The sequence below is a fragment of the Platalea leucorodia genome (genome assembly GCF_965183815.1).
Source record: "Platalea leucorodia genome assembly, chromosome: 14".
Classification (NCBI taxonomy): domain Eukaryota; kingdom Metazoa; phylum Chordata; class Aves; order Pelecaniformes; family Threskiornithidae; genus Platalea; species Platalea leucorodia.
The window spans coordinates 11,721,575-11,741,900 of NC_138836.1; the positions used below are offsets into that span (position 1 = coordinate 11,721,575).

Genomic DNA, 20,326 nt, shown 5'->3' on the forward strand with positions numbered 1-20,326 from the left:
TGGGAAGCGGCATTGTCTCCCTCCCACGCACCCTCCCAGCCCTTTCGCAGCCTGGTTTTCAGGTCAGCTGGAATCGGATCCAGTCATGTCTCTGCCAGGATGGCAACCTGATAGGGCCGGCCGGATTGCGGGCGCCCGCGTCTCCCGTCTCTGCTGCAAAACCCTCCCTGGGGAAGGGACATGTGGCAGCAGGGGACGGTCCCCAAAGCTGATGGGTTGGGCGACTTCAGCAAAACAGCCCGAGCCAAAAACCTCCCGCGGTGCCTTGGAGCATCGGCCGTGATGCTCGGGTCACGGCCTGTCGGGGACGTCTCGTCCTGGTGCTTTTCGCTCCAGGAGCAGGGCTTCCTGCACGCCCCGGGGAGGGAGGCGGCTGAGAAATTGCCAGCAAAGGGATGTGAATTCCCAAATCCATCACTGAATTCCTGAGGTTTCTAACTCACACGTTCTCTAAATCATCACTCGTAACTTGGGCACCGATGAGCAAAACAGCTGCCCAGCCGTCGGTGAGGGTGCTCCCCGCTCCTCCTCCTCCCTCTCGGCGCGGGCAGCCCCTGGCGTCAGCCGGGCCGGCTGCTGTTGGATCCACTTCAAAACCTGGTTTAGGGGGAAGCTGATGTATTTGTGCCTTCCAGCTTGGGATTTGGTCTGTGCCGTTGCTGTCAGGTCACGGATTCTGCAGAAACAGCCAGAGAACCGGTGTGCAAGGATGCCGGTGGCAGGAGGCAGTGGCCTGCAGGTGACAGTGACTGCAGGGTGACCTTTAGCTCTTTCTGGCCGCCGTGTCCTGCCTATGTGTGCCCTCGCTTGGACCTAGTGACGCTGCTCCCTGCACACATTGGGCTTTAGCAAGAGCTGTGTCCTAGCCAAAAACGTGAGCAGGGTTTGAGTGAGCCATCACTGAAGGTGAAACCGTGCTGGAAGAGGGTGAAATGAAGCTCTGGGTGCAAACGTCCCAGCCGCCCGCATCGGTTAATCCCTCCCATGGCCTTTTGCTGCTTTACCAGGGATTTAGCGGCCGTTTCCATTGGGACCAGCCCGACCTGTGCGGGGGGAGCGAGGTTGGTCTCTGGTACCACCAGCATTGGTGAGGAATCGCTGGTGGAAGCGGCCAGGCAGGCTCCCAGGGCGTTGGTGGGTTGGTTTGCTGGTCGGCAGCGCCGTCCTCGTGGTATGCACCCCTGCGAGTCCATCTCCAGCCTTGGGGATTTGGGCTTTTCTCCTTTCTTCACCAGTGCTGGTGGCAGGGATGGGCAGGGTGCGACGGTGACGTGCCCCGCTGTCCCCAAGGCTGGGCAGCCCCAGTAGGACAGAGGGGAGCTGAGTGCTCCCTGCTACCAGCAACCAGGGGGAACATCGATAATGAACCTTTTTATTTTTTATTTCTAATTTTTTGGGCATTTCTCCTTGCAAGCTCTGAGGTCTCCATGACCCCTCGGCACTGAGAGCCAGACCCTGCTCTTACAGCTGTCCGGTGACATCCCGGCGCCAGCTGGCATCTGCGCCGGCACCGGCGAGGGCAGGCTTGGCTTCGGCAACGGGGGGTTTTGCATCTTTTGGAGGGGTGGGTAATTCGGCGGGGAGGGTGGCGGGTGCTGCCTTGTCTGGGTGTCTCCTGAAGAGTCCGCCACGTTCACGGGGGTCTGTCTCCGGGGGTGGTGGGGAACCCAAACCCTTCTGGGCCTTCTAACGGCCTCCAGTCCGGCTCCTCCAGATGGGTGTGCGCCCGCGGCTGTGCCCTTCTGAACATCACACCCCTTCCTTTCAGCATGTACATGGACACGTATATATCTATATAGATAAGAATAATATATATTATATATATAGTTATATATATTATGAAAATTATATATATATATTTTAAAATAATAGATCTCTGTGATGCCTGGCTGAGGCAGAGCATCCTCTGCCGTCCCTGCGTGGCTCCCTCCTGCCTCGAGGACTCGCGCGCTGGAGAAGCTCAGCACTTCTCCCACTTCCCCCAGGCAGGGAGCATTTCTTTTTTTTCCAGAATATTTCCCAAAATTTTGAGCTTTAGGGAATGTTTTTTTTTCCAGATTGTTTCCCAAGATTTTGAGATTCCCATGTTTTCCCTGAGTCTCTCAGCTATGTATTTCAGCAGATGTTGTTTGCTTACATTGAATGGCTCATCTCGCTGAGTTTTGGGATGAAATTCTTAATTTAATCGATGCAGTGGCGAATAAGGCAATTTGCAGCGCTGGGTTGGAGCTGCGGCCAGTTTGGTTTGTGGCAGGGCTCGGCGGGGACAGACACCTCGCCCGGGGACACAAGGGCCGTGGAGGCTGCTCGGGATCCAGCGTTAAGATGGGGCAGCCTCAGCCTGGTGAAACCTTCTCCTGCTTAACCCATCCCTGCCCTGGGAAGGGGCTGGCCTCTGGGGCCGTCGCATCCAAGACAGCAGCAATTAAAATTGCTTTAACTGAAAAGCAAGAAGTCTCTTATGTCCCTGTGCGGCGGGCGTGGGACCAGGCGGGATACCCCGGTGATGGGCACGGCTGCATCCGCAGGTGGAGAAGCGCCTGGAGCTGGTGAAGCAGGTCTCCCACAGCACCCACAAGAAGCTGACGGCATGTCTGCAGGGCCAGCAAGGCGTGGATGCCGACAAGCGCTCGGTGAGGCTTTGGCGGGGAGCTGCGGACGGCGGGCGGGCTGCCGGCGGCGGCGGGGCCGGCGCGGTGGGAAACGCAGCCCTCTCTTTGCAGAAGAAGCTGCCGCTGACGACGCTGGCGCAGTGCTTGATGGAGGGATCGGCGGTGCTGGGCGACGACTCCCTGCTGGGGTAAGGGGGGCCTGGGTCTCCCCTGGTGCTCTGCCGCTGCCGGGATGCCGCTGCCGGGAATTGCTGCCATTCCTTATCTGTGATGCCGGATAATGGGGGGGTTTCACAGCGGTGTCGGAGGGGCTGGGATGGTGGTGTGATCTCGGTAGCCCAGGGGTGTGCTTTATTCTTGTGATGAGCTGGGGTCCTTTAGTCATGCAGTATACAATGTAAACTATATATATTTTAAGAAAGTTTGTACAATTTCAGACTATAATTGGTACAATAGGGAATGAGGTTTTTCCTAACAGCCGGGGTGCCCGCAGTTCCCGGGCTGCTGCCCTCCCTCCAGCCCGCTGCCAAGGACGGGCTGCCCCGCGCCGCTGCCGAGACCCCAGGGGCTTTGGGTGGCCCTTGCCCACCCCCGTGGGCGCAGGACCCATCGCTCCCCGCCGGTGCCTTGCAGGAAGATGCTGCGGCTGTGCGGGGAGGCGGAGGACAAGCTGGCTCAGGAGCTCATCCACTTCGAGCTGCAGGTGGAGAGGGACGTCATCGAGCCCCTCTTCGTGCTGGCCGAGGTGAGCGGCGGGCGGGGGGGTCCTTGGGTCGGGGTGTCGCATCTGAAACAAGCCTGGGGGAAAGCAGGGTTTCGGTGCTTCGGTGGTGTATTTGGGGCGGTGGTCCCTGTCGGGCCCCTTCGCCTGCCCTCACCACCCTTGCTCCTTCCTGCCCCTCCTGAGGGCAGAGGCATTAACACTCTTATTTCTGACCCGTTTTTCCAAGCTCCAAACACATACCATTGTTGTTTGGGATTTTTTTTTTTTCCTCCTTTTCCCCTCTGCTGCCAACTTTGTTTTTCTATTTTACCCAACAATTTTTTTCCCCCACTTTTCCATCTCACAAAATGTCTCGGACTTGGTTCTGATTTTATCTTCCCTGGCAGAAACAGCAAGAGCTTTATGGCACTGCTGGTGCCCAGGATGGGCGAGCAGAGCCGGACCACAGCTTTATTTTGCCAGATCCTTTGGCAAACAGTGCCCATGCATGGCAGGCTTTGCGTTGCCCTCCCCAAAAACCCTTTTCTTGCCTTCATCCAGCTCCCCATTGCAGGAGGCTTTGATCCCGCAGGGATGCTCCTCTCCGGGATGCGGGTTCTGCGGTCGGAGCTGTCAGGGGGTGGCACAGCCCGGGTGGGGACGCGGAGGAGGGACAAGCCCTGCCATCTCCCTAACGATGTTTAACTAAGGAGCTGCATCCTTACCCGCCGGGCTTGCACCAGCCCAAACTCCCAGCGTCGCAGTCAGGTATGACCTACCCCGCACCTCTCCCCGGGGATGTTTATCTCCTCCCATTCCTGTGTGTTGCTGCAGGTGGAAATCCCGAATATCCAAAAGCAGAGGAAGCACTTGGCGAAGCTCGTGCTGGACATGGACTCCTCCAGGACACGGTGGGCAGCAGCTTCAAAGCTGCTTTATAAAAAATAAAAATTCGCAAGCAATGGGTAGTGCCGGGGAGGGCACGTCCCAGAGCCCTGGTACCGCAGCTCCCTTGGGACAATAAATGTCAGCCGTGTCACCATGTGCCTTGAAGTCAAGCTCTGCAATGAGCCAAGATTTCTCTCTCTTGTCTGCAGAATCCGTAGACCCCTTTTCCTTGCCTGCCTTCTGCAGAAAAGAGTATTTTTTTCTGGCACAAATCTTTATTTTTTTCCTCTTTTCCCTATCTTGGTGAGTTCTTATGGAATCATAGGATCGTTTGGGTTGGAACAGACCTTTAAGATCATCGAGTCCAACCACTAACCCAGCACTGCCAAGCCCACCACTAAACCTTGTCCCTAAGCACCACATCTCCCCGGCTTTTAAATCCCCCCAGGGATGGGGACTCAGCCCCTGCCCTGGGCAGCCTGGGCCAGGGCCTGACAGCCCTTTGGGGGAAGAAATTTTTCCTAATATCCAACCTAAACCTGCCCTGGCGCAGCTTGAGGCCATTTCCTCTCGTCCTATCAATAGAATCATAGAATCGTTTATGTTGGAAAAGACCTTTAAGATCATCAATTCTTAGATGATGGCAAAGAGCCGGGTGCTCCTGCCGCTGTAGAGTAGCTCTGGGGTGGAGCTGGGATGACCCTTGGGACCATCCTGTGTCCCAGACGCTGCGGTGGGACCCAGCAGGCTGTGCTTTGGGTTTTGCCTGGGCTGTTGAGTTGGCCAAGCCCCACGCATCGCGGCGTGCCCTGGGGAGAGGTTTGGGAGGTGTCCGTAGTCCCCAGCGTCATGTCCAGGCTCTCCCATCACCTTCCTCTCTCTTCCCGCCTGGATGAGCCTTGTTCTTCTGCTGAAAATAATTGCTTAATTAGAGCCCAGCGCGTGCAGCCGGTTGTGGGGACTGGGGATGTGTAGGGTTGGGAGCAGGTGCTGCATCCCAGCCTGGGTTGGGACCATCTCCGTGGTGCTCAGCCCTGGGGACCATGGTGGGCTTGGCTGAGTGGGGTCCCTGGGCTGCCCTCCAAGTCCGCAGGGATCCGGCCAGCGCTCTGCGGGTCCCCGTCCCTCCCGGTGACAGCTCTGCCCTCTCTCCGCAGGTGGCAGCAGTCCGCGAAGTCCTCGGGTTTGGCCAGCAACCTGCAGCCCTCGGGTGCCAAAGCCGACGCTCTCAGGGAGGAGATGGAGGAGGCGGCCAACAGAGTGGAGATTTGCAGGGTACCCAGGGGTCCTGGGGGGATCGCTTCTTGCTGGGGTGGGGGGACCTCGGCATCCCAGGCACTGTGGAAAACCCGCAGCCTCCCCTCTTACCCCGTTCTTCACCTTCTTCCTATGCCGGTGCCCATGGGAACCCCTCCTCCAGGTGGTCCCATGCCCAGAGGCAGCCCGGCGGCAGCCCTGACCCCCCCATCACCACCGGGCGCTGCCGGGGCTCGCCGGGTGCTCGAGGTGCCACCCTTGAGAGACAGCAGCTGCACCGGAGCTGCTGAACATGGGTGATGCTTGCCAGCCAAGCAGGGCGACCCCAGCTCCAATGTCCCCATCCATACCCTGCCGGAGCCAGAGAGCATCCCCTTCCCAGGGGACCCATCCCCGCAGGAGCCAGAAGCTCAGCACGGAGTAAACCCAGCCCTGGCCCAGAGACCTGCGGGAAGCGCCAGCACGTGCCGAGCCCACGCGTGCCGCCCAGCCGCGTCTCCCCCGCCATCCTGTGGGAGCAGGACCCGCCCAGCTGGTCACACTGGGTGTGAAAAGTGTCCAAGAGAGGGGGACGCTGCTGCCAGCGCCTTCATCATGCACTGCGGGATTCAGCGATGAAACCTGCAGGCAATTTTGTGTGGCTTTAAATTCCCCCGGGCAGAAGATGCAAAGGTTCAGCTGAACTTTGCGCTATGAGTTTTGGGCAGGAGATGGAGCTGGGTGCATGTCTCAAATCCTGGCTCTTTTCTCCAGGAGCACAACTAGAACCCGTGTTGCCTTTAACATCCAGTCCCAAACTCATGCTCTCTCCCTCTTCGAGCATCGCAGCCCCACGTGCCCAGCAATTTCCAGCAAACCAGCTCAGCCAGGAGCTGCCCCCCAGTATATTCACCCTACTGATGGTGGGTGTTGCAACCGGGACGTGCTCGCAGTGTTTTGAGATCCTGATTGTTTTCCTCCAGTTGAGTTATCCAAGGGGATTCTCAGAAGGGAGCAATTTGGGAAGTGGCAAAGTCTATTTGCGAGCATGAGGACAGAGAGACGCGTGTCCTGGTGCTAACGGGCTCGTTGCAATTCGGAGCAAGAAGCACCCGATGCCCCGTCAGTCTGGTCCACACCAAGCGGTTGGGACGCTACCCGCGGCTGCCGAGCCGGGCGCGCTGCTTTGCCACGCAGCAATTAGCCCTGTGGTTAATGAGCCACTTGCACGCGAGGAGCAATGCTGCAAGGTGCTGGGACGAGCAAACTTGGGGTTTAATTTGCGCCGTTCAGCCCGCCGGGATGTGCAGCCTTTGGCTGTGTCATGGTTTAACCCCAGCTGGCAACTGAGCCCCACGCAGCCGCTTGCTCGCTCCCCCCCCGGTGGAAGAGTAAAAGTGAGAAAACTGGTGGGTTGAGCTAAATACATGCGTGCAAGCAAAGCAAAACAAGGAATTCATTCCCTCCTTCCCATCGGCAGGCAGGTGCTCGGCCATTGCCAGGAAAGCAGGGCTCCATCACGCGTAACGGTGACTTGGGAAGACCAACGCCGTCGCTCCCAACGTCCCCCCTTTCCTTCTTCTTCCCCCAGCTTTACATGCTGAGCATGACGCCATACGGTGTGGGATATCCCTGGGGTCAGTTGGGGTCAGCTGTCCCAGCCGTGTCCCCTCCCAGCTCCCTGTGCCCCCAGCCTCCTCGCTGGTGGGGGGGTGAGAGCAGAAAAGGCCTTGACTCAGTGTCAGCACTGCTCAGCAGGAACGAAACCATCCCTGTGTTATCAACGCTGTTTCCAGCACAGATCCAAACCATAGCCCCACACCAGCTGCCGTGAAGAACATTAACTCTCTCCCAGCCAAACCAGCACAGGCTGACAGGTTGTTTCCAAGTAATTCTCGCTTCCAGAGAGCTCGTTGCAAGGTGCTGGCTAATTGTGGGCTCCGGAAGGAGCGGGGTGGTGAGGGTGGAGGGCAGCAGAAAGCAAACCCCTGCAATGCTGCCGTGTGTGCGGCATCCCAAGCACATCTTGAGCGGGTGCTGCAACATGCCACGTTGCACCTTGGCTCCTGGTGTGGCCGAGCCGGTCCCTCCCGGTGGCCTCCGAAAAGCCCATCATGGTGGTATCAGGGCAGCATGAGCGGGACGCTGACTAATTCTCTGCTCTCCGCAGGACCAGCTCTCGGCTGACATGTACAATTTTGTGGCCAAAGAAGTAGACTATGCAAACTATTTTCAAACCGTAAGTGCCACCCGTCCCCACGGGACTCCTCCGTCCCCGTCCGTAGGGGTGACAGCCGGTGCCGTCTCTCCCCCCAGCTGATCGAGGTGCAGGCAGAGTACCATCGGAAATCCTTAGCGCTTTTGCAGAACGTCCTGCCTCAAATTAAAGCCCAGCAGGGTAAGTGCCGGCGGGGTCTGTCCCGCTCCTGCATGCAATGCCGAGGACTCCACGTCACGCCGGAGCCGTACGGGGCTTCGCCGCAGCGATGAGCCGGCTGCGGTGTCACCCCGTGGCATGGAGTGGTGCTGGGTTTGTGGCTGAGCATCCTCCCTTTGCTCGCCCCGTCTGCATCCCGCCCGCCCCGGCGCTGGGGAGGGCATCCCCGTCCCACTTGGTGGCGGGGGGCAGGATCCAGCCGGCGGCGTGGAGCGGGGCGGGGGGAAACCTGCCCAAATATCCCCATCGAGCGCAGTGCCAGAGGTGGGAACCCAGCGCCAAGGGGGATCCTGGGGCTTCGCTTTGCGGTGCGCAACCTCCGCAGGAGCTGGGCTGGGAGACCGAGGTCGGGGAAAGCCCCGCACGATGGCCCCGAGAGCAGCGCATTCCCCAGGGCAGGGCTCGGGGTGCTGCCGGGGCAGGGAGTGATCTGTATTTTATTTTTTTCTCTTGATCCCACAAAATATTCCTGCCTCAAACTGTGATGGAAGAAGGGGGAATATATTGCAAAGGTTTGCCTGTGAGTGCTCCCCCCGGAAAACATTATCCAGCCCCATTGAAATGTCCCGTGTGATGATTGGAAAACATTTTGTTTTGGATTTCATCTTTAAAAATCACTTCCCGAGCCGCCCAGGACAGAGGTGCGGGGTCCTGTTGTTTTAGCAACACCCAGACGGAATATTTTGCTGCTGAAACGCTGTGATCCAAGGGCCTTTCGGGGAGGGGAGGACGGATCCAGTACCGTCCCCGCCGTGTCCTCTCCTTCCTCTCACCCCCTCTGCCCGTCACAGAGGCGTGGATGGAGAAGCCCTCCTTTGGGAAGCCCTTGGAGGAGCACCTGGCTGTCAGCGGGCGGGAGATCGCCTTCCCGGTGGAGGCGTGCGTGACGATGCTGCTGGAGTGCGGCATGCAGGAGGAGGTGGGTCCCATGTCCTACCGCCCTGGGTTGGGCGTGATGGAAGGGACATGGGCGCAAGGGGATAAGGAACCGGGGGGCTTTGGGGACATCCCTGGCCCCAAAGCTTGTCCGACGCTCTCCCGTGTCCTCTGCGAAGGGTCTCTTCCGAGTGGCTCCCTCGGCCTCCAAGCTGAAGAAGCTCAAGGCCGCCCTGGACTGCTGTGTGGTGGACGTGCAGGAGTACTCGGCCGACCCGCACGCCATTGCAGGTAGGGGCTGCCTCAGGGCCGGGGGGCTGGGGTGAGCAGGATGGCCCATCCAGCCCCCCAAGCACCCACCTTGGGCACCCAGAGGGTGCACGAAGTCTCGTTGGAAGCCAGTAACTAGGGGTGTAGTCCAGGGGTTGATACGGGGTCTGGTCCTCATTAGCATCTTCATTAATGACGTGGACGATGGGGCAGGGCGCACCCTCAGCACCAAACTGGGAGGAGTGGCCGATGCTCCAGAGGGTCGTGCTGCCGTCCAGAGGGACCTGGACGGGCTGGATAGATGAGCTGAGGGCGACCTGGAGAAGTTCAGCCAGGGGACGTGCCAGTCCTGGCCCTGGGGAGGAGCAGCCCTGGGCACTGGGACCTGCTGGGGCCACCCAGCTGGAAAGCAGCTTAGCAGAGATGGCCCCAGGGGTCCTGGTGGCGACCAAGCTGACCGTGGGCCAGCAACACGAAGGCAAATAGTGTCCTGGGCTGCACTGGGAGGAGTGATGGCAGCAGGTCAAGGGAGGTGATCCTGCCCCTCTGCTCAGCACTGATGGGGCCACACCTGGAGTGCTGGGTCCAGTGCTGGGCACTGTGAGAGACATGGATGTACTGGAGAGTCTCCAGTGAAAGGCCATGAAGATGATGAAGGGCCTGGAGCATCTCTCCTAGGAGAAAAGGCTGAAGGAGCTGGAACTGTTCAGCCTGGAGCAGAGAAGGCTTGGGTGGGATCTCATCGATGGATACAAATACCTGCAGGGAGGGTGCCAAGAAGTCCGAGCTCTCTCCAGTGGTGCCCAGTGCCAGGACCAGAGGCAATGGGCACCAACTGAACCACAGGAGGTTCCCTCTGAACATCAGGAGACACTTTGTCACTGTGCAGGTGACCGAGCATTGGCACAGGTTGCCCAGGGAGGTGGTGGAGTCTCCATCCTTGGAGATACTCAAAAGCCACCAGGACACAGTCATGGTCCGGCTGGAGCAGGGGGTTGGACCAGATGACCTCCGGAGGTCCCTTCCCACCTCAACCCGTCTGTGATTTGTCCCAAAGCCTTTGAACAGCAAAGACAGCATATATGGGGGGACAAATGCAGGTGCAGAAATACAGCTCTTGGGGCGTTTGGGAGTTGCCATCCACCAAGGCGCACAAGCAAGTTTGCGTAACCTTGACCTGCACGTCCCCTCCCCAGCCAAGGGCTCGAGCAGCACTTTTGGTCGCAAGCAAGGAAGAAAACAGGGATGCAATCGTAATCCAAGGTGGCATTGGGGAGCTGGTGACATTAATGAGGGTGACACTAATGAGGGTGATGCTGATCAGGAGTGGCTCCGCAGGAGCAGGGAGCGGTCGGGATGTTTCACACGTGTTATCATCAAGCTAGCCGTCTTCTCTCTACCTCTTGTGGGGTGAAGACCCTCTCCAAGCACAGATCCGAGCCCGCAGGGCTGCTATTAAGCATTAATTGGGTTTAACTGCCAGTCAGCTGCCCCTGTCCTGGGCTGGGCTCTCCAGCGGACGCAGGATTGGACCCTGGTTTCCTACTGACTGCAATGGGAACCTTCTCACCGCAAGGAGCGGTGAATGTCCTAGACAAAAAACGAGTATTGAAGAGCTGGGTGAACACCCGAGGGAGGCAAAAACGGTGGAGGGAATTGGGGAGGTGCCCGGAGGGAGTAGGTGGAGGTGGCAAGGTGGTTGCTGGGGGTCAGGGGATGCGACGGGCTCTGCCAGGCTGGAGGGACTAACGGGTGCTTTGGGACGTGTGGGTGGGGAGGCTGGGAGGGATGCGAGTCAAAATGCCAAGGAGCAAAACCGCTCGGTGCCTGGTGGCCAGTGCCACCCGTGACGCCTCCCGCGGTGCCGAGCCCTGTGTCCCTTGCATGCCGCAGGAGCCCTCAAGTCCTACCTGCGAGAGCTGCCAGAGCCCCTCATGACGTTCGAGCTGTACGAGGAGTGGATCCAGGCCTCCAAGTGAGTCTGGGGCATCTCCCCCGTTCCTCCATGACACGGGCGGTAGCACCTCGGGTCCCCGTGGATTGGGGACCGTGAGTGATTTCTGACATGGCTCACAGCGTTTTGGATGTTTCCTCTGGGGTCTGAGAGCCAGGAGCGTTCCTGTGATGCTCCTTGAGCATCATGGGTCCCAGCAGCAAGGGTGGCCTTGATGTCCCCCACCCCTGATGTCCCCACTGTGGTCCAGAGCACCCTGGATGGTGGCTGAGCTCTCCTAGCATCTTTCGGCAAGCCCATGGGTGCCGGGCGCTGGGGCCATTTCTGGATGGGCGTGCAAAGCCTGGGGACAGCTGGCCAAGGGAGCTCCCACCTGCTTTGCTGGGGTGCTCTGCACCCTGAAACCCCCAAACCAGCAGGATGGGGCCAGCTGAGGTGGCACCAGGGTGCCTGCTCCACCGTGGGAGGTGTTTGGGGTAGGGAGTGAGGGGCAGAGGGAGGTGGGAGAAGGAGCATCTCCTTTTAGGGTGGGAACCACCTCAGGGGTGCCTGAATATGGGTCTGACCATGTCCTCCCCCTGTCCTGGGAGTGCTGGAGCGTGGCAGGGATGTGGTGGTGGCTCGACGGAGGGGACGGTCCCCAAGAGTGGCACGTGGGGGAGCAGGCTCTTGTTTTGGGGGGCTGTTTGCAGTAATTTCCCCTTCCAAAGAGAACACATCCCCGAAACACAAACCTCGGGGGGGCTGCACAGAGGTGAGGGGAGGACCAGCATCCAGCCTGCAGCCGAAAGGTTTCCTCATTTTGGCCAGGTTTTGGGGGTTAATTTATTTCTATAATGTTGGCAGCAGCCCCAGGGTCTCGCAGGGTCCCTGAGGGCAGGGCTGGGGGGTCCAAAGCCCTGGGGTGGGGTGGGGATGGGGACGACCCTCTCGCCCACCTCCTCGCAGCATCCCGGAGCAGGAGAAGCGGCTGCAGGCTCTCTGGAACGCCTGCGAGAAGCTGCCCAAAGCCAACTACAACAACATCAGGTGAGCCCGGGGCCAGCGGGACCCAGGGAGGGGACGGAGAGGGTGCCATCCTGAAACACCCACACGGCTTGGCTCTGCTTGCCAGGTACCTGATTAAATTCCTGGCCAAGCTGACTGAGTACCAGGACACAAATAAAATGACGCCGAGCAACGTGGCCATCGTGCTGGGACCCAACCTCCTCTGGCCGCAGGCGGATGGGTAAGGTATCCGGGTGGAAAGCGAGCGTGCCAGAGGGCTGCTGGGGAAGGGGGTGTCTGGGGCCAAAATCCTGCTGGGAATCATGCTGGGCTGTGGCGGGGTTGCTGAGCCGCTGCCCGCTGCCTTGCAGGAACATGACGGAGATGATGACGACCGTCTCGCTGCAGATCGTGGGCATCATCGAGCCGCTCATCCAGCATGCCGACTGGTTCTTCCCTGGAGGTAGGCTGTGCCCCATCGCTGTGGTGGGGCAGGATGGGCTTCATGGGACCTCCCAGCCCTCCCTGGGGAGGGGGTGCTGAGCTCCCGTAGTTATTTTTGCCACCCCCCTCTGCTTGCCTTGGCTTGAGGGGGGGGTCTCAGGCAGAGATCTGGCAAGACTCATCACAGCAGTGAGCCCAACCCAGCCGCTCCGGCACCCCCTGAGCATTCCTGCAGTGCCAATACCCCCATCCCACCCCTCGCTGAGGACACACAACCCAAGCTCCCCTCCCCTCTCCTTCCCCCACCGCAGACATCGAGTTCAACGTGACGGGCAACTACGGCAGCCCCATGCACGTCAACCACAACGCCAACTACAGCTCCATGCCCTCCCCGGACATGGACCACGCAGACCGCCGGCAGCACGACCAGGCGCGGCGGCCCCTCAGCGTGGCCACGGACAACATGATGCTGGAGTTTTACAAGAAGGATGGGTAGGGTCTTTGCGGTGCCAGGGTTTGGGGAGAAGGGAGGTGGTGGCACTGAGCTGGGGGAGGTTGGGTGGTCCTGGGGCGGGAACACGCCCTGCTCCCCATGCTGGGCTCTTGGGGATGCTCAGGTGGCCGGGGGCTTGATGCCTGCCCCCAGCCCGCTGGAGATGGCGTGGCACCGGGGCTGTGCCGTGGCGGGGTCGGGTGCCCTGGTGTCCCCAAGCTCTGCGGGCTCCGCTCCTGGGCAAAGCTCCCTGCTCCCAGCCTGTGCGTGTCCCCTGCTGTGCCGCCTCACAGGGACCACAGCCGGTCGGGTGGGCTCCAGAAAACACCCTGGGGCTCGTCCCATCGCCAAAAAATGTTCCCAGGGCTCTCCCCAGCTCAAAAAATATGTCCCCAGGGCTCTCCCCTTCTCTGGCAGAGCCTGGGCCCCCCGTGCCACTCCCGCCCCCTCGCTCAAAGCCCCTTGCCCCCGCAGCTCCTTTCCGAGCAGTGGGCTCTCAGCCTGGGCACTGTCAAGTTTTAGGCTTTCTTTGCACTAATAATCGTGTGTTTCTGCCCATGCAGCCTTAGGAAAATCCAAAGGTACTGTATCCTCTGCAGCAGTGCTGGGAGGGTGCTGGGAGGGTGCTGGGAAGGTGCTGGGAGGATGCTGGTACCTGGGGAAGGGAGAGGTGGCCGGTGGGTGACACAAGCACGTCCCACACTGCCACCCCTGCCCTGTTGCCGTGGAGGTTCATTCCCAGCAGCTTCCCTGTGGAAGAGGCGTTTTTAGGGACCAGGCACCCCAAAGGAGCCGCGACACGGTGCCGGCGGTCCCCTCCGGCTGGGCGGGTGCTGAGCGCCTGTCTCTGTGTCCCCGCAGCATGGGCGTCAGGGTGATGGACACCTCATGGGTGTCTCGCCGAGGCACCTCGGGGGTGCGCAAGGCGTCCTCCACCCCGCCGGCCGCTCAGCCCCCCGCGCCGCCCGCCGAGCTCCCCGCCGCGCCCCACTCGCCCATTCCCGAGCAATCGCCGGATATTTCAGCTACCCCTTCCCCACCTCCCACCAGCTTCGGCTTCCCCCCGGGAGCCGAGCGGACAAGGTAAGGCCACCGGTACCCACCGTGTCCCCAGCCCGGGCATCCTCCTCACGTATGAATCCAGCAGCAAACCAACCCCACCGCCACACCAGAGGCAGCGGGAGAGGGTGCTCAGCATCCCTGGGAGAGGAGCGGCATCCACGGGACAGCGGGAAAGGATGCTCAGCATCCCTGGGAGAGGAGCAGCATCCACGGGACAGCGGGAAAGGATGCTCAGCATCCCTGGGAGAGGAGCAGCATCCACAGGACAGCAGGATGGAGGATGCTCAGCATCCCTGGGAGAGGGGCGGCATCCATGGGACAGCGGGATGGAGGATGCTCAGCATCCCTGGGAGAGGAGCGGCATCCACGGGACAGCGGGACAGAGGATGCTCAGCATCCCTGGGAGAGGAGCGGCATCCACGGGACAGCGGGATGGAGGATGCTCAGCATCCCTGGGAGAGGAGCAGCATCCATGGGACAGCGGGATGGAGGATGCTCAGCATCCCTGGGAGAGGAGCAGCATCCATGGGACAGCGGGAAGGAGGATGCTCAGCATCCCTGGGAGAGGAGCAGCATCCATGGGACAGCGGGAAGGAGGATGCTCAGCATCCCTGGGAGAGGAGCGGCATCCACGGGACAGTGGGATGGAGGATGCTCAGCATCCCTGGGAGAGGAGCGGCATCCACGGGACAGCGGGATGGAGGATGCCCAGCATCCCTGGGAGAGGAGCGGCATCCACGGGACAGTGGGAAGGAGGATGCTCAGCATCCCTGGGAGAGGAGCGGCATCCACGGGACAGCGGGATGGAGGATGCCCAGCATCCCTGGGAGAGGAGCGGCATCCACGGGACAGCGGGATGGAGGATGCCCAGCATCCCTGGGAGAGGAGCGGCATCCACGGGACAGCGGGAAGGAGGATGCTCAGCATCCCTGGGAGAGGAGCGGCATCCACGGGACAGTGGGATGGAGGATGCTCAGCATCCCTGGGAGAGGAGCGGCATCCACGGGACAGCGGGAAGGAGGATGCTCAGCATCCCTGGGAGAGGAGCGGCATCCACGGGACAGCGGGAAGGAGGATGCTCAGCATCCCTGGGAGAGGAGCGGCATCCACGGGACAGCGGGAAGGAGGATGCTCAGCATCCCTGGGAGAGGAGCGGCATCCACGGGACAGCGGGATGGAGGATGCTCAGCATCCCTGGGAGAGGAGCGGCATCCACGGGACAGCGGGAAGGAGGATGCTCAGCATCCCTGGGAGAGGAGCGGCATCCACGGGACAGCGGGAAGGAGGATGCTCAGCATCCCTGGGAGAGGAGCGGCATCCACGGGACAGCGGGAAGGAGGATGCTCAGCATCCCTGGGAGAGGAGCGGCATCCACGGGACAGCGGGAAGGAGGATGCCCAGCATCCCTGGGAGAGGAGCAGCATCCACGGGACAGCGGGAAGGAGGATGCTCAGCATCCCTGGGAGAGGAGCAGCATCCACGGGACAGCGGGAAGGAGGATGCCCAGCATCCCTGGGAGAGGAGCGGCATCCACGGGACAGCGGGAAGGAGGATGCCCAGCATCCCTGGGAGAGGAGCAGCATCCACGGGACAGCGGGAAGGAGGATGCCCAGCATCCCTGCCACCACCGCAACGTCCCCATCCTGGGGGATTTTCCTGCGGGTCCCGAGGCCGGCTCGCAGCGGGTGTCGCCGGGCCGTAGCGAAGTTTGGGCTGGGGGTGCAAGGAGAAGCCTGACGGAGCCCGAGCCCTTCCTCTGCCCTGTGTCCCACTTCAATTTGCAGGGGCCAGGGGGGGGAAAGCGCCTAAGTTCCCCTTGTCCTGCCCCAAAAGGGGAGCCGAGCGTTGCAGCTGCCCCCGCGCCGCGCTCTGCCCCGCGGTGCACCCATGGGTGGGGGTGGCAGCCCCGGGTGGGTCGTGCCGCGGGGCCCGAGCCTGGTGCAGTGGGACGGGGGGGGGGGGGCTTCGGCTGCGCCGCCCTCCCCCGTCCCCAGGCGGCGGGAGCCTTCCTCCTCCCTCCTCCTCCTCCTCCTCGCTGCTCGCCCCCCCGCCCTGGCCCCAGCACGGCCCCCCCCGGGGTGGCCCCCCCCCGCCCGGCCGCGGGGTCCCCAACCCCGGGGGGGGGGGGGGGGGGTGGTGGCCCGGTCGCCGCTGGGGGGGGGGGGGGGGGGAGGGGGCAGGGCCTCAGGGCGCTGCCGCCTCCTGCCTTCGCTGGGGTTTATTTTCCTTTTTCTTGGTTATTATTATCGTTCGGGTTTCAGTTTTAGTGTTTTATTTTCCTCTTTATTATTATTCTCAATTTGTAATTTTAAAATTTTTGTTTATTTTTTATTTTCCTTATTTTTTATTAGTATTGTTAACTTTTGAATTTTTTATTTTTTCTTATTTTTATTATTATTGCTAATGTTTAACTTTTTAACTTTTTTTAAAAATTTTTTATTCTCTTTTTTTATTACTATTGCTAATTTTTAATTTTTTAATTTTTATTTTTCATTTAAGTTTTGCTATTGTTTAATTTCATTTCTGTTTTGTGTTCATTTCAATTTTTTCTTTTATATAAGTTATTATAAATGATACATATTTTCTAATTTTTATTTTATGCTTCTTGTTTTTGTTTTGTTTATTTTTTTATTTTATTTAAATTTTATTGTCATTTTCCAGTTTCTTCATTATTTCATTCTATTTCATTTTGTTTCTTTTCCTTTTATTTTTCTTTGAATTCCTTCTTTTCCTTTCCCTTTAATCTTTCCTTTTCCTTTCCCTCTTTTCCCCTTTTTCCTCTTCCCCCCTTCCCCCCTTTCCCCCTTCTCCCCCCTTCTTTCCCTCTTCTCCCCCCCTTTCCCCCCCTTTTTTCCCCCTTCTCCCCCCCTTCCCCCCCTTCTCCCCCCTTCTCCCCCCCCTTCTCCCCCCCTTTTCGCCCCCTTTTTTCCCCCCATCCCCCCCTTTTCTCCCCCCCTTTCCCCCCTTCCCCCCCCCAGCACCCCCCGCCCCAAGGACCCCCCCCCCCGGGGCCGCGCCGCCGCCCGCCCCCCCCGCGCCCGCCGAGCAGAGCCCGCGCGCCCCGCGCAAAGGTAGGAGCGGGGCGGGGGTGACGGGGGGGAGGGGTCCCCCCCGCTGGGTGCGGGCCCCCCCCGCACCCTGACCCCCCCCCCCCCCGTCTCTCCCGCAGGGGCCAAGAAGCTGGCGCCCATCCCGCCGCGGGCGGCCGCGGGGGAGCAGGGGGGGGGGCAGCCCTCCCCCGCCAGCCTCTCCCCCACCCCCCCCAGCACCCCCTCCCCCTACGGCCCCCCCGCCCCCTGCCCCCCCGCCGCGCAGCCCTGCCCCCCTCCGCCGCCGCCCCTGCCCCCCCCCGCCGCCGCCGCCCCCCCCAAGTCCCGCCCCACCCCCAAGCCGCGGCCCCGCCCCGCCCTGCCCCCCCCGCCCCAGCCCCCCCCCGCCGCCCCCGGCCCCCCCCCCGCCCCCCGAGCCCCCCCGCCTGGACGCCGCAGGCCCCGGGGACGGCACCGCCACAGGTAACCCCGGGGGGGGGGGGGGGGGGGACACGGGGCGGCGGGGGGGGGGGGCCGGGAGGGTGGCGGTGTCCCTGGGAAGGTGGCAGCATCACCGGGGAAGGTGGCAGTGTCCCCAGGAAGGTGGCAGTGTCCCCAGGAAGGTGGAACTGTCCCTGGGAGGGTGACAACGTCCTTGGAAAGGTGGCAGCATCCTCCGGAAGGTGATGATGTCCCCAGGAAGGTGACAGTGTCCCTGGAAAGGCAGAACTGTCCCTGGGAAGGTGGCGGTGTCCCCAGGAAGGTGATGATGTCCCTGGAAAGGTGGAACTGTCCCTGGGAAGGTGGCAGCATCCTCCGGAAGGTGATGATGTCCCCAGAAAGGTGGCAATGTCTCTGGGAAGGTGACAGTGTCCCCAGGAAGGTAACGATGTCACTGGGAGGGTGGCAGCATCCTTGGGACAGTGGTGGTGTCCCCGGGAAGGCGGTGATGTCCCCAGGAAGGTGCAATGTTTGTTCCTGGCAAGGCAGAACTGTCCCCAGAAAGGTGGCAGTGTCCCCGGGAAGGTGGCAGTGTCCCCGGGAAGCGCCACGAGGCTGTGCCGCTGTCCTGACCTCCCTGTCCCCACGTTTTGTTGGTGTCCCCCCCGCCCCGGTGTCCCTGCAGCAGTGGGGGCTGCGCTCTTTGGGGGGCGCACCGTCAGGGCGATGCTTTGGAAGTGCCAGGTGGCATCGGGGACAGCGGGGGACGCGGAGGCCAGGGGAGCGTGGGGCCGGGCACGGCTGGGAGCCCCTGGCTCTGGCCCAGCTGGCCATGGGGGGCCTGCTCCTCCGGGTCCCACCAGCCCTGCGACGGGGTGGGCAGCACGGGTGGCAGCGAGCCCCCGGGCACCCCGCAGAGCCCGGCCAGGCGCTCCCCCGGCGGGCAGCCGGCCTTTGGCGCGGCTCCGGCGTCACAGCCTGGCATTGCACCCTGGCACCCGCGCAGCCCCGGTATTGCACCCTGGCATTGCTGAGGCCCTGGCACTGCACCCTGGCATTGCATGCCAGCGTTGCACCCTGGCATTGCTCCCTGGCATGGGTGCAGCCCGGCATTGCACCCTGGCATTGCACGCAGGCAGCAGTGCAGCCCTGACATCACACCCAGGCATCCCACACTGGCATGGGTGCAGCCCGGCATTGCACGCGGGCATCGCTGCAGCCCTGGCACTGCACCCTGGCATTGCTCCCTGGCATGGGTGCAGCCCGGCATTGCACGCGGGCATCACTGCAGCCCTGGCACTGCACCCTGGCATTGCTCCCTGGCATGGGTGCAGCCCGGCATTGCACCCTGGCATTGCACGCAGGCAGCAGTGCAGCCCTGACATCACACCCAGGCATCCCACACTGGCATGGGTGCAGCCCGGCATTGCACGCGGGCATCGCTGCAGCCCTGGCACTGCACCCTGGCATTGCTCCCTGGCATGGGTGCAGCCCGGCATTGCACGCGGGCATCGCTGCAGCCCTGGCACTGCACCCTGGCATTGCTCCCTGGCATGGGTGCAGCCCGGCATTGCACCCTGGCATTGCTCCCTGGCATGGGTGCAGCCCGGCATTGCATGCAGGCAGCAGTGCAGCCCTGACATCACACCCAGGCATCCCACACTGGCATCGCTGCAGCCCTGGCATCGCACCCTGGCATGGGTGCAGCCCTGACATCACACCCAGGCATCCCACACTGGCATGGCTGTAGCCCGGCATTGCACGCGGGCATCGCTGCAGCCCTGGCACTGCACCCTGGCACGGGTGCAGCCCTGACATCGCACCCTGGCATCCCACACTGGCATGGGTGTAGCCCGGCATTGCACGCTGGCATCGCTGCAGCCCTGGCACTGCACCCTGGCACGGGTGCAGCCCTGACATCGCACCCTGGCATGGGTGCAGCTCCCCCGCCACGTCCCCACGTCGCAGGGTCCCCAAGCTGGCAGCAGGCAGCAGGGCCTGGCAGCGCAGGCAGCAGCGCTTTTTCTACCTGGGGGTGGGTTGCTCCGCTCTCAGCAAGGGACGGCGGTGACACCGCCAGCCTCAGCTGTGGGTCACCCTGTGTCACTTGGCACGTGCTGCCTCACCCTGCGCGTCCCTCGGGAGGGGGGACAGCGGCGTCACCTGCGTGGAACGGGCAGCGTGCGGGGACAGCGAGGACACCGGGGCTGGCGTCACAGGCTGCAGCTGGGGTGGGGTGGCACAGAGCAGGGACCCACGGTGACATCCCTGGCTGTGGCACTGACGTGGCGCCAGCCCCGGCGAGGTGTCCTGCCGCCGCGGCGTCCCCCTGACTCTGCCCTCCCGCAGGTCTGCTCCGTTTTGAGGTCCCCTCCCTCCACGTCCCCCCAGATGCCACCCTGTGCCGGGACCCGCCGGAGGCACCGCAGAGACTCTCGGGGCCAGGCCCGGCCACCCGGCAGGAGGAGGAGGAGGAATCGGAGAGCACAGCCCTATGACAGTGTCCCTGTCCCCATGCTCATCCTTGCGGCACCCAGGGGCCAGCACTGGCCACCGGCACCGAGGGCCACCGGCACCGAGGGCCACCGGCACGCCAGTTTTGGGTGGCAAAGCACCCGGTTTGGGGGCGGTCGCTGTTCTTTATTTCATTTTTTTTCGCCTTATCCAGACTTTGCCTTTCGGCCGGGTGCCTGCGCCCCCCCACCCCGCAGCACCCACGGTCCTGCGGTGACGCCACCATCTCCTCCGTGCCCCGGCGGCGGGTGCTACCGGCTACCGGCCAGGTGACAAGCAGCTCGCTGGCGCTTTGCAGCGGGATTTCATTTCTTTGGCTTCTTCCCCCTCCGCTTGTTTGCCGGAGCAGGATGGGACCTGACCAGCAATAACCTGGGGAT

The 20,326-nt window shown here is 61.7% G+C and overlaps 1 protein-coding gene across 1 annotated transcript in view; it reads left to right on the forward strand.

The window, feature by feature from the left end:
* ARHGAP44 (Rho GTPase activating protein 44) overlaps positions 1–19,930 on the forward strand; it is a gene marked incomplete at both ends in the record, with an annotated part of 31,978 nt that extends 12,048 nt beyond the window's left edge. The window contains 21 exon segments of the mRNA XM_082326566.1: positions 2,529–2,633; positions 2,724–2,800; positions 3,246–3,357; positions 4,150–4,226; positions 5,361–5,478; positions 7,610–7,678; positions 7,756–7,837; positions 8,668–8,795; positions 8,932–9,043; positions 10,916–10,997; positions 11,925–12,005; positions 12,091–12,204; positions 12,335–12,426; positions 12,719–12,899; positions 13,464–13,481; positions 13,762–13,983; positions 16,941–16,959; positions 16,961–17,033; positions 17,132–17,421; positions 17,423–17,474; positions 19,782–19,930. Of these exon segments, the coding sequence (XP_082182692.1) occupies positions 2,529–2,633; positions 2,724–2,800; positions 3,246–3,357; positions 4,150–4,226; positions 5,361–5,478; positions 7,610–7,678; positions 7,756–7,837; positions 8,668–8,795; positions 8,932–9,043; positions 10,916–10,997; positions 11,925–12,005; positions 12,091–12,204; positions 12,335–12,426; positions 12,719–12,899; positions 13,464–13,481; positions 13,762–13,983; positions 16,941–16,959; positions 16,961–17,033; positions 17,132–17,421; positions 17,423–17,474; positions 19,782–19,930 (2,253 nt within the window).
* Between the last annotated feature and the right edge of the window lie 396 nt (positions 19,931–20,326).